The sequence below is a fragment of the Athene noctua genome, chromosome 1 (assembly GCF_965140245.1).
Source record: "Athene noctua chromosome 1, bAthNoc1.hap1.1, whole genome shotgun sequence".
NCBI classification, from domain to species: Eukaryota; Metazoa; Chordata; class Aves; order Strigiformes; family Strigidae; genus Athene; species Athene noctua.
In genome coordinates this window covers 247,885,272-247,898,577 of record NC_134037.1, presented here as the reverse complement: position 1 = coordinate 247,898,577, position 13,306 = coordinate 247,885,272, and the positions used below count along the sequence as shown (strand labels likewise).

The following is a 13,306-nucleotide window of genomic DNA, read 5'->3' as shown; positions in this document are numbered from 1 at the left end:
CCTTAACCCTAACACGGCTTCAATGATTTTTCCTGGTAAAAGCTAAGTGGCTCCTAGCTGAGCCTCAAAAGTGCTTCAACAGTCATGCTCTTAAAAACTTGAGTGCTTAAAATTTTAAACATGAAAGTTGAAGCACTGAAAAGCATAATAGGCTCAGCTAGAAACCACTTTGCTTCTATCAGAATTTCTTCAAGGAAGTTCCTTGGGTTAGGGGGCTCCTCCAGACTCTTGTGCCCTGGGGAGCTGCAAAGTCCTTCCTAGAGGAACCCACACTTCTGCACACAGGGGAGGCAAACTACCACAAACCTCAGCCAAATCAGCACTTTGATGCTGGAAGTTTTACATGCTTCAAATTTGTAGTGTTCAATCACTAACTCAGCAGATGTGTACGACTTTAATTGCCAGCTTCACTGCTGGTGTTTGTTCATTAATGAAAAACATTTCTTTCATATTTCAGAACCAATTTTAGTCAAGTCTTTGTGCATAGGTGATTACACAGGAGTAGGTGTGTACCTGGCCCATCTGGAAGGAAATAAACGGCAAAACAGTCATTTTCACATCCAGTCTGGCTTTTTTAATATTTACCCCATGATCATGAAAACAGTGGAAAATTGTTCTTTCCCTGTCCTTCTGGTCACCAAAATATTGATGTTAAAGAGGCCATAAACAAAGAATCAAGGCTCCAGCTGAAGACAAATATTTATCACCATTCCCATATGCTAGGAGTGGGGAGATAAGAATTGAAATTGCTGAAACTAGGGAAAAGCAGAACTGAAAAAGAAAAGGAAGGCTTCTTTGGCATCTGACAATTTTCTGATGATGCAGAAAGTTGGAAGTCTCCCTAGCAGGTCCTTGCAGGTCCTGCACATCCAGGATCCCTCCCTGTCCCCTTTCCAACAGCCAAAAAATGGAATGAAAGGGCAGAAACAGAAATCAGAGAAGCAGAGCCCCAATGTAAGCAATCATTTGGCAATTTAAAAAAAAAAAAAAAAAAAAAGAAATATTTGGAGGTTTAATAATGCTTTTATAATTAATCAGGAAAATAAATATGTATTTACTCTCTAGCTTCTGAACCTTTAGGGTGTACTCTTTTTTTTTTTTTCTCTGTAAGTGTATGAGTTAAAATGTATTTTTTCTTCATGAAAACCAGCTTCCTGATTCCAGAAGTTTGTACTTCAGATAAAAGCACTAACTGCTTGCAGACCTCCATGACCAGCACCAGATTTGGTATCAAGAGAGGAAGATGAAGAATCCCCAGGAGGGGACTGTGAGAGGATCCAAAGCAGGATGACTGCCAGCTGGAAGCAAAACAAGCTGCCCTGCAGCAGCTCTCAATGATCCGGACAGGACAGGACGAGGGTGCAGCACCTGAACTCAGTATCACCTGGCACCTAAACTTGCGACCACTCTGCTCCTCAGTTCATGCAAACTGAGATACTCTTCACAGAGAAATACTTCTGCACATCAAAGAAAATGCCTTAATTTAATAAATAACATTGAGACTAAGAATTTTACCCTATAACATTTCATGCTAGTAACAACGCAAACACTCTGAAGAAATAAAGCAGAGCTAAATAATAATTAGAAATTATAACTCCTGCATCTCCAGCTGCCTTTCAACTAGAAGAATCACAGACATTACAGATGGAAATTGCCTATTAGATCATCTAGTCTAACTCCTTGACAATGAAGGATAAATATCTCAGGGTGCTATCCATTATAATACCAGCTGGGATCACTTTGTTCATCTTCAAATTTCACCCATGTCTGGAATGGATAGAAGCTCTGTTCTGTGCTGCAGACAGAATGTATTCAGGAGGTGAGAAAAGAACAGATGATCTATCACTAATACTACCTGTTCATCTTTTAATGCAAATCACATCTACTACATAAAATCATTGGTGCTACTCTAGCCGACAGATAGGAAATGAAAGGCTTTACACGTCTGCCCTTCTCAGGAATTTCTTCTGCTGGGATAGAACAAACCCAATTTCCTCAGTATAACTGGACATAATTTCATATGTGGAGCTGCAGAGATGCTTGTCCCTTTGAGACCTATAGACAAACTACAGATTTTTTTGGTCTTCATTTTGAAACTCAGTTTAAGAGTTAGCAAGCAGACACATCTAGAAAGAATTTGGATATGAGATGGAATGATTTCTTTCACTCAAAACATTTTATAACAGCCTTTAACATTAGCACTAGAGGTAGAAGGAAAGAGAGGGCTGTTCTCTGTGTTAACATTATAAGTTTCACCAGGAGTACCCTGGACCACTGTGAAGTGGTAACTGTCTCTGCCCAAGCAGCTGCAAATGAAGATTCACCCACCCTTGATGTAACCATGAGGGCACACTGCTGCTTATAGGCATATATTGATGACCATAACACAGGGGAGAGGCGGAGAAGTGCAAAACACTGAGATCAGTTTTGTGGGATTAACACTGATGCTGCCACGCTCTGGTTTGTCAGCCAGCAGTCGAGCTCTGCCTGTGGGCAGGCCTGATCCCCAGCGGGGATACACTCTCTGCTTCCAGGCAGCAAAGATGCCTGCAATGCATGAATGTTTCCAAGACACATTTTTTTCCAAGCACTGTAGGGAAGTCAAGGTTTCAGCCTGGAACTATACAAACATTAAAAAAGCAACTATTACTGTGATTGGTCTAAGCACTGGATGTCAAATATTCAAACTCACCCTAAGCAAAATTTCATCAAGGTCACTACAGTGCTGCAGGCTCTCTGGTGCAGCCAAACTGATTTTTTTGATATATTATTTGCTGAGGCTGATGTTACCTTGCATGAGATGTTAAACTACTGAACAAGACAAACAAACAAAATACACTGATGCTCAGATTGATAATGTTTTCCAGAATGTTCCTGTTTAAGACACCACTGTTCTGTGTCATGCTATGATACAGCAGATTGACCAGCTACAGACTGCTCGTGTGACCTTGCATATAAATGGCTTTTCTCTCTGTAAATTGAAATCTGATTTTATCATACTTATAAAAAAATAATCCTGTTTGCCTGTTGGAATTAGAAGTTAGGAGTTTTTCATGGGATGTGCCTTTCTTCACCATTTCCATAAGCAAGGAAAGTGAAGTCTCACTTCACGCATGTGAAGTGAGGGTTTCCTTCACACCCTCATTCCTGAGAAGGATGTTACTCATGTAAAGTCCATCCAGCCTGGGCTATTAAGTGAACAAGGTCATCACACTGTTGATATGGTTATCATTTGACATTACCTTTCTTCATTCAGAAAGACAGGCAGAAGTTATTCCTACAACAGTAGATCTTAGATATACCTGATGGGTTAACGTGAGTCATAAGGAGCTTGGAATACTCGTGCAAAATTATTTCAAAATCTAGTGGTTTTTTACCTCTCCTGTTAGTGGCAACAACTTGTTATTGCCACTAAAAACAGTTGTTATTCCTTGACAGTAAGTGGTAGAGGTTTATGATGGAGCCAGGCTTGATTTGAGCTGCTATATTGTAATTTCTCCGCCAAAATCCCACCTCCACTCACTGGAGGATTCACTTGCAATTAAGCAATTTGAAGTTACAGCAATTCTGTGACATAAGTAATAGCCTACATGCTAACCTGAACAACTGTCTTCGGGTTCACTTTTCTCCCACTGTCAGGAAGAAGGTTGTATACAAAAAGACAACTCTTAAATTCAAATTATTTGGCATCAGCCAGTAGCAGCTTCCTAACTTAAATAGGAAAAAAATCTTCTTAAACGTGCCTACAACTGGGCCTTTAAAGAATAGCAGGAAAAATTCTGAATGAACAAAAAAGTATATCAATCAGAAGCAATTTGCACTTAATAATGTTTATAGTTCAAGAGATGTGTTACTTAGGCCATTTAGAAAATAAAATCTTACGGAAATGTAACTCAGTTTAATGCTGTGTCATGCTGTAATTCTCTTTCCAGAAAGATCAGTACAGCACTTGGGGGTACAGTCTCCTCTGAATGCATGCCCAGACACTCTCATCTTCTTTGCCATAGTCCATGTCCCTTAGATGGGAGATGAGTATTTGACTTTTCAAATCAGGGACAATTTTTTTATTTTGATTCTATTTTCAGGCTGGTATTGGATACAAGTCAAGATAGAACTGGAGCAAATGTGAAAATTGCTGCAAGGAACTGGAATTCACTAAGATACTAAACGGCATTTCTAAAGAATAAAACTGTGTCCACTGGTGCCAGGATATCATTCCCATATAGGAGAGCTCTTAAAGGCAGAAAAATTTATGTTGATAATGAATAGCATATAGTATCATCATCTCTAGTTATAATTAATCTAAATTTATGTTATTGTGGGTGTAAAATTCAGCCTTTAAACCAGAACACAACAACAAAGCTGGAATCACAAGAAAAATATATCGTTACATTTACTTGTGATGTATATATAATTATTGCAGTTGATTTCTTAAAAAACAAGGTCATTAATCAATGTCCCTACTAGGTTCCCAGCATTTTACTATTTATCTCCAAAAACCTGAACTCAGTCCAGTGACAGGGTAACCTATTTAGTTTTGACAGCAACTGGATCTAACTCCAAATTTCTCTAGTAGAGTAGGTAGGTAACCAAAGATCCTTTCATGGTGGTTCAGATGAAAGAGGACAGAAAGGACATCTTTGCCCAGTCAGAAACATGATTTAGGAACACGTCAGAGTGGACGGGAGCTGCCTACACAATTACGGGCTCAGCTCTCTGGGCACAACACAGGAACGAAGGCTGTGAGACAGCAGAGGCAGTCATGGGGCAATCATAATGGAGCACGGCTGGTGACGATCTTGTGAGCTAAAGGAGTCACGGAGCTGAGAGTGTGCAATGCCTGGAGTTTACCATGCTGCGCAGACACAGTTGGTCCCACAAAACATAATCTTCACACTCAGGTGCTAAGCATGGCCTGGCTGGGCACAGTTCCCCTGACTGGGCTGCGGTGCCCAACTGTGCCCGGCTGCTGGGAGAGCCCCAACCCTCCTGCTGTCAGTGCTCCTGCTTACTCACCAAAATGATACCTCGGGGGCCAAAAACTCCATGTGATGTTCAGTATATGCACGGTTAGTTTGTTGAGTGCAGCTGTGACAAAAGGTGCCTCTCTTCTTGTATCACTGCTGCTGCCTCCCTACCCGGTGCACCCTGACTTCCCCCAGCATGCTCTGCTCACCCAACAGTACCGTACATATGGAGGTCTGCTCATCCTCCTCATCACCGCATACTTTTCCCCAAAATACGCAGCTGTTTTAGTGGGAGGTAAGCCCTATCATCCTAGTTCTGGCTGTTAAAAAAGAGAGGGTTTGGGGTAAGCAAGTTCCAGATGAACAGTGTCCATACTTCAACCATGCAGGTATGTTGGGAAATGTTTACAAACCCACAGGAATATAAAATCACCCTGTGCTGACTGAGGATCTAGCCCCTATATCCTCTAACAACCACAGGAAAAATCTCTAAAAATGTATTTGAGAAAAGTTGGAAAATCATGTGTGCTGGAAAGTCCCAGAAGCTGTTCTCTGGGAGCAAGCAGAAGGGGTTGGATTAAATGCTGCAACACAGCAAGGTTCACTTTTTAATTTTTTTCCCACAGTTCCACAAAAAGTAGTATTTGTGCAGGTCACACTCATCTAAACTTGATATCAAGATTACAAGTGATACAAAATGCAATTACTTCTTTTCACTGTATTTTAGTATAAAATACCTCAAATACTTCATTACTGCATTTTACTCTACAGAATCTCTTTCCGTGGACAGTACGGTTGTACTTACTCATTAATACATTGCACAGGAGATACTAATATTTTCATACACATTTTTGTGCTACCACTTATAAGACCTATTCTGCTTGCACAGCCCTCTTGCTGCTGTGCCCCATGGACACCCCTCTGTTCAGCTCCTTCACCCCTTGGATGCTCCTTCCTGATCAGTTCGAGGCTGTCCACATCCCCAGAGCAGCCCTTGGTAGCCCCTGCTACTGCCACACTGAAACATCACCCCAGAGATCTCCCTGCATGCCACAGTAGTATTAAACACACGCACAGAGTTTTTCCTCAGTGAAAACACAAAGAAACACTTCACTCAGTATTTCAGTCCTAACCATTGCCGAAGGAAAGCACAAAATTAAGGCTAGGTATAAACATCAGGAACCTGTAGCATCCTTCAACTTTGAAAGTGTTCAGCGTTGAGATGGGGACAAAGTGCTGACACATTCATGTTGGAAAGAAAAACATTAAGCCATTTCAGGCAATATATATAGTATATACATTCACACATACTTGTGTGTACATAAATATATGTTTATTTACTTAACAGAGACCCGTATCTATAGTATCATGGAATGAAGATACAACTACATTTATAGTAAAAGTATTAAAGCTTTTTGTTCAGAAAGAACATATGTCAATGCACCCTTAGACTTGTCTTTTAATTTTACAAATAATGGAAATGAGTCACAGTTGACACTAATTTTATAGGCAGCATTGAGGTTTTTTACTTCTAATTAAAGTTATTCCTGATTTATATTAGCAGATGTGTAAAAATAATCAAAGTGGTAGACATATGGTAACTTGACTTGTTGCAAGAAGGCATATATTCAGTATCACAGAACATATTCTCAACAAGAATGCACCAAAATAACAACGTACCTGAACAGTGAATTCTCCGAGTGAAAAATTACAAGACAGGGACTTGACTCTTTTCTTATATTGGGACTGTGGCAACATGACTTTTTTGACTTAATCACAGTAATTTATGCCGAAGTGTGTAAGAGGGGAGTGAAGCACTAGTTATGATGCCAAGATAAAAAGGGAAATTTTAAGCAATATGTATCACATACTGAAATTTAAAAAGAACACGTTTTTTCAGCAATAAGGGTTGCTATAATTAACTCCCAAGGAAACCATGGAAGCTGTTGTTTGGGACATCAAAACGAGGCTGGATGAAATTTTTGCATTCTTAAATGAAATTTCTCTGAGAACAGGAAGGAAAGAACACTATAAGATCTAACAAAGTTTCCCTCATCTCTTAATTCAAATAATGTGCTTATTTTGAAAACAAATTCATCAAATTAATTCATCAAAGCCATAAAACTGTAATTGTCTTTTATAGCAACTCAATACAGGAAGTAACAGTCAAAGCTGGGAAAATACAAATACTAAGGTTATCTAAAAATACTGCACTCAGCTACATCAGAATACTTTAAATATTTGGGGTAACACATGCTCTAATTATGCCGCTGCATTATTATCAAATTAAATAGCTGCTTTTTTTTTTTTTTTTTTTTTTTTTTTACTAAAACAAGACAGGTGACCTGAGAGATCATCTATTAATATCAGCATTACAAGACCAGATTCCCAGTGGAGAGGGAAAAAATCAGTGGGAAAGAAAAGTCTTAACTGGAACTGGATGAGTATTAGGTATGTAATGCACTGCTAACTTCTCCCATTAAACAGCTTGTCTACCCCTACCTAGCCAGTTCAAGAAACACTGAACAGAAACGACTATATTAAAACAAAAGCAAACTGAAAGCTGACAACGAGACTCCTAAGTAACTTCCAAAGCTGGATAACAATGCGCAAAAAGACGATCCAATGCCACAATAGCAGATATAGTTGTCTCACGGGCTAAGACAACTTGTTGCAATTAATGTTTTATACCTTACCACGTTAAAATATCTCAGAGACCAAACAAGCGTTCAGTTGCAGCTGAAACTTCATAAGGAAAATTTAGGGATGGTCACAGAGGCGTTCATAGGAGCATAGCACAATCGTAACAGAAAGGCTGGAGAAGAACCTTCTGTTCTACATGAGCCACTGATTTCATCTTACGAAGCAGTACCAGCGTACATTACGGGTTCTACCCAAACTCCCTCCTTATTCTTGCACACGCAATGTTTTGCTGATTCTCAACTACAGGTGTAGCTACCCAAATAATCCCAAGTCACGGATTTCAAAGTACACTTGAAAGAAACTGATCTCAGGAATGTCAGTGCATCTGGGAGGCACAGGGAAATCTGCTGCTGAAATATTTCTGAACATAAAGCCGAAACTTTTTTTTTTTTTTTTACCTTGTTCAGTGCAGAAAAGCCCTATAAATGTAAGAAGTTCGCGTCTTCTGCGTGGTGAAGGAAGAAGGGGCATGCCATGCAGCACACAGATGTAACTTTCTATGAAAAGATGTTGCTACTGCCAGGTAGCGATAAGCACTTTATGATTTTACCTTTTTCCTTCAATTCAGAAAGGGGCTCGGCGGAAACGCTACACCAGCTCCACCGGCAGCTGCCCTGTCCGTGCCTCCCGACCCGAATTCCAGCACCGGGCTGCCGAGACCCTGCCTCCCGCGGGTTTGGGGGGCTGGCCACCCGCAGCCGGGGCGCGCACGGCGGGGCAGGGGGCTCCGGCGGCCCCGCGGGGACTCCCGGAGGAGGGCGCGGGCGCCGCTGCCGCCCTCCCGGCACAGACCCGACCCCGCGGAGCCGCCGCGCGCGCTCTGCGCGGCGCCGGAGGGCGCGGGCCGGGCGCGGCGCTCCGCGGGCGCGGGGCACTCACCGCGGGGGCCGTCAGGCGGCGGATGCTCTCGCCCAGCGAGTCCAGGTTGACCCGCCGGCGGCGCGGAGCGCGGCGCGCCCCGGCGCTGGCCGCGGCGGCGGCGGCGGCGAAAGGGGTGTCGGCGGGGCCGGGGGGGCTGCGGCTGCCGTTCCAGCAGAGGCGGGACAGGGGACACTCGCCCTCCTCCTCGGGGCTGGTCTCCGGGCAGTCCGAGCCCAGCGAGCTGAAGGACTCCGAGGAGATCTTGCGCCGGGACATGGTGCCGCGGGGCGGCGGCGGCGGCTCGGCTCAGCGCGGGGCGGCGGGCAGCCGCGGAGGGCAGCGCCGAGCCGCGCGGCCGCGGGGGCGGCCGCCTCGCATGGCCGCGGGTGCCCCTGGGCGGGAGGCGGCGGCGGAGGCGCCGCACTGGGGCCGGGGCCGGGGCCGGCACAGCCCGCGCCCCTCGGGGCCGCCGCCCGGCTCCGCGCCTCGCCGCGCCTGGCCGGGGGAGCGCGGGTGCTACGCGGCGCCGCGCCGGGAGGCTTTAAAGCGGCGGCGGCGGCGGCGGCTGCCCTCCTCTGCCTCGGCCGCCCGCCCTCGCTCTCCCCTCCCCCGGCTCCCTCGCTGCTCCGCGGGAATCACGTGTTGTTTGGAGCCCTTTCCCCCCCCTCCTCCTCCCGCCTCCCCCCGCCCCGCTCGCCGCCCGTGGCGCTCAGCCCCGCACGCCGCGGCCCGCAGCCGCCGCCTGGCCCCGCTCCCCCGCGCCGGGGGGCTGCTGCCAGCGCCCTGCGCGGGTCCCGGCAGCTCCGGCGGGGCGGGCCGAGGGCCGGAGCCGCCGCGCAGCCCGCGCTCCCGCCGCCGCCGGCTGCTGGGGGGGGGGCGGGCAGGGCGCTCCGCTCTCCTCCCCGCCCGGCTCCCGAGCCGGGCCAGGGGGGCAGCGGGCAGACGGGCCGATGTCCCCGCACGGCTCCGCGGGGAGCGGCCGCGCCCGCGCGGGGGTTGGGGGCTCCCCGGGGCCCTCCCGCCGCAGCCGCCCCGGCCCCGCGCCGCCGCCGCCGGCGGCCCGCGGCCGTGCTGGACAGCTCCCGGCGGCGGCGGCCGGGCGGGGCGGCGGGGAAGCGGCTCCTCGCTGCCCTGCCCCGCGCTTGCCGCCAGCCAACTTTTCGGAATGGCGTTCGGTGAGGTGACGCTTCGGAAAGAAACCCTGCTGCAGAGCCGGCAAGGCTAGATGCTGCCTGCAGTTTTGGGAGGCAAAAGTTCTCCTCGTCTTTGTGCGAGCACGTTGTGGGTCACGTCCGAAAAAAGAAAAGAAGAAACTAAATGCGTTCCCCTGGAGCGGCCCTGTGCTACAGCCTCGCCAAAGGAGGGGACAGAGGACACGAGGCAGAGGAGCCTGAGTGCAGGATGACACCCTTGAAGACAGTGCAAGGTGTCTCTTTCCCAACTAACCATGCAGTCAGTTTAAAGACACCTTGAGGGTTTCATGGCAATAGTGATAACCCCGGGCAGTCCTTGGCAGAAAGGCTCCAAGGAAATGTGATCTCAGCCGTAGTGGTGCACCCTACCATCAAGGAAGACAGCTCGTCATTACTTTATCTTAGTTCAAACAAAACTTATTTTCAAAAGCGACAATTTTAAGACAGTTTTTACACTTTGTATTATGACATATTTTACAACCTTACCCTGTTCAATGTGTGAGTGCAGCCTAAACAAGAACCTGCTGCAGAGACTGGGAAGATTTCCACAGGTGTGCAGGAGCTCTTGAGCATGGCCCTAGGCAGCACACACCGTGTCTCTGCTTTCAGAATGTGCACAGATCTGTGACTGAGCACACAGCTTTAAACTAGGGCACAACAGCCCTTGACAGGGCACTGCTTTCAGTGTCATCATCCCTGTTTCTCTTGGCTCACCCAGTTTCTATTTCTGTCTGTTTGGGGAGGGGGGGGGGGGGGGGGGTGTCAGTAGAAATATATATGGAGTAAGAGAAGCAATGAATCTCCTTTCGTCTTGCCATGCTTTTTAAATTTCTGGGGCTTGAAGCCTGTGGCTTGAAACGATGTATTGTAAAGCCAGAGTGGTCCATACTATCTTCTGTTGCCTGACTGAATATTGCAATTGGGATGCAGAGGCTCTCTTTTTGCAGTCCTAGTGATGCTGTCAGCAGCCCTAGGACAGGAATCAGACATGACTTCACCTGAAAGTTAAAACACATGAACCTTCAGATCCGTTGTCTTCCTCTGTCTTTCCTCCTCTAGGGAAGAACAATATTCATCGGTACTTGAGTACAGAAAAAGAAGACAATTACTCTGCCTTTTTCTTCTTCCCTCTAAAGAAATCCACATTTTAACAGATTCTGTGAGACCTGCTGCACAAGCCCCTTCCTACCTTCAGGCCAAGCTCCTGCCATTAGGGGGATTCAGGAATTAAGGAGTCTTTAAGGTGTCCTTTGGTGCTAAACACTATCCCTAGTGCAGGATACTCCATGTTAAGATGTTAACTTCCTTCACGTGCTTCAGTTTCCATTAAACTTACTTCCTTCTCGTAGACCGTATCGTACAGCCCTCAGTGAAGCAAATTCCACTTGTTTCCTGGCTGATGCAGTGACAGTGACAACTGGTTAAGAGCCGCATAGTTTAGTGTTGAAAATGCAAATACATATTTATAAGTCTAAACTGCTAAAATACTGAAGTGTCAACTGGTTCCATGTGCAGTACTTCAGCTGTAGGGTAAGCAACTTGCTTGTGGGCATATTTGCATTTTATTCAGCACTACGGAAAAATGGTTTCATGATGACAAGACTGACACTTCTTAAGTCTTCAGTTTCCTCTTTTTTCTTAAAGTTTAAAGTAGCACTTCCCAATGCCACATCATTAGCATTTGACAGCACTCTTGAGTTACCCTTGCACCATTAAAAATTATTTTCTTCATCCTTCTCATGGCCGTATTCCTTTCATGTCTTTCATGTGGTGACCCTGAAGTGGGAAAGGAAATTCTTTGCTTCAGTGACTATTCCTGAGGTCAGGATTATTATAACTGAATGCACTCATAAACCAAACCAACTCTTCTCAAGAATGTAAAAGACCTTTTCCTTCAGCATCTAGATAGCCAAGTTCAGCACTCAGAGTGAAAAATGCAATTACAGCTTCAAGTCTTCTATTGCTCCAGCTGAAGCAGTGCTTTGAGTAAATCCAGACTCAGTGTTGCTATTCACTGGCTATTCTGCTCAGCTATGACCTTTAAAACTTGTGGAAGCAAGCCTGATACTTGCCTGGTCTGGTTACAGAGATGTCGGTAGTCTGCATACTGCAACTTTGTTTGGGAGTCATGATATGAAATACATGGAATTGGATAGAGGCACCAGCTGGAAAAGTACCAAACACCGTCACAAGATGTCTTGAGCTAAATAGAAATGGACAGCAGAAGATCCAAGATGATGCAGGTCCTGGAGGTGAGTCTGGTGAGCCAGCAAGTCATTCGGTCCCTGGTTATTATTCTCACTTTATTCCTCCTGATCCAGATACAACCTTGGCAAAAGCTAAATACCACAGAGGGTTGCTTCATCTGACAGACAAATGCCTGTGACAGCACATAGACATAGACAGTTACAGCACATAAGAGAACAAATGGTTTTCTTTTATACATGTCTCATCAGCCCAAATTTGCAGTTGGCACATTATTGGATGAATAGCAGAAATGTCTGTAAAATGTATAAGGTTCATCAAAATAGTGCATATTTAACTTTTCTATGGTATCACAACAGAGTGCAATGTTTGTGTTCCACATGTATTGCAGACAGTTCAGAGAAAAATATGAGGGTTTGGGGGTTTTTTTACAATCTCTAATGTATAATTGTTCTTCTGAGAAAATTATTTTGAAGCATACAAATGTTTTATAAATTTTTATCTGTTTTCAAATTTTTGTCTTGGTGCTGGTAAGCAAAATTCACAATACTGAGTTCAGCCCTGACAGAAAATAGATAGTCTTTAATTTCCATTAATTATAATGTGTTACTTTATTGTTATTTATTTGTTATTTTTATCTATTTGTTATTAACTAAGCATTTCTCATCAGACATTATACGCTGGAGTTTTGATGCTGTTATTTATTTACAAATGATGTCTTTCTGCAGTTCATAGAGCCTTGGAAGATTAAAATAACAAAAACAACTTCATCATCATCATGCATTGAATTGTCCTATCTGCATTTGTTGAGAAAACGTTAGTTGCAGAGCTGCCAGAAGAAACTATCTGAATTAATCCCACTTAGGGATTAGTCACATGTATCACATACATCACATATATATCTTGTATCTTTTCACCTATTACATTATATGTTTTTTTATAATGATCTTTTTATAGTACTGCTGAACCTATAAGTACTTAATTTTTCCTTTAACAGAAAAGATTGTTGTCCCGGGATCAATGTCTCCCACAGAGAAAGTAAACATCTGTTTTGCAAAGCATTTCTAAAGCAGCAGGAGACCATTATCCTGTGACAACATTCTATTACAATTACTTTATTGCAGTCAGGCAAAATGAGTGATGTGTAGCAAATTTATTCTTTTTTCACATTCTGCCAAACCTTCCTGTTCGTTATCCAATGACTTCCATCTGGAGTATTGCCTGGAAGGATGGCTGGGGCATTCTGCCATTTGTCATTAATGAACTGTTGAATTACAATTGGCTTAAAGAACAGATCAATTTTATGTTTCAACTACTCGGAAATAAAGTTTACGTGCAAGATGCAGCAGATTCTCATTGGCCAAAGTTGATGTTCTG

The 13,306-nt window shown here is 44.7% G+C and overlaps 1 protein-coding gene across 2 annotated transcripts in view; it reads right to left on the bottom strand.

Annotated features, from left to right (window-relative positions):
- The window catches only part of GUCY1A2 (guanylate cyclase 1 soluble subunit alpha 2), a 175,593-nt gene extending 166,764 nt beyond the window's left edge, over nt 1–8,829 (bottom strand). For both annotated transcript variants that reach the window (XM_074916225.1, XM_074916234.1), the window contains exon 1: nt 8,550–8,829. In XM_074916225.1, coding sequence (XP_074772326.1) covers nt 8,550–8,807 — 258 coding nt within the window. In that variant the 5' untranslated portion in view covers nt 8,808–8,829. The remainder of the gene's footprint in view (nt 1–8,549) is intronic.
- Nucleotides 8,830–13,306: the final 4,477 nt, after the last annotated feature.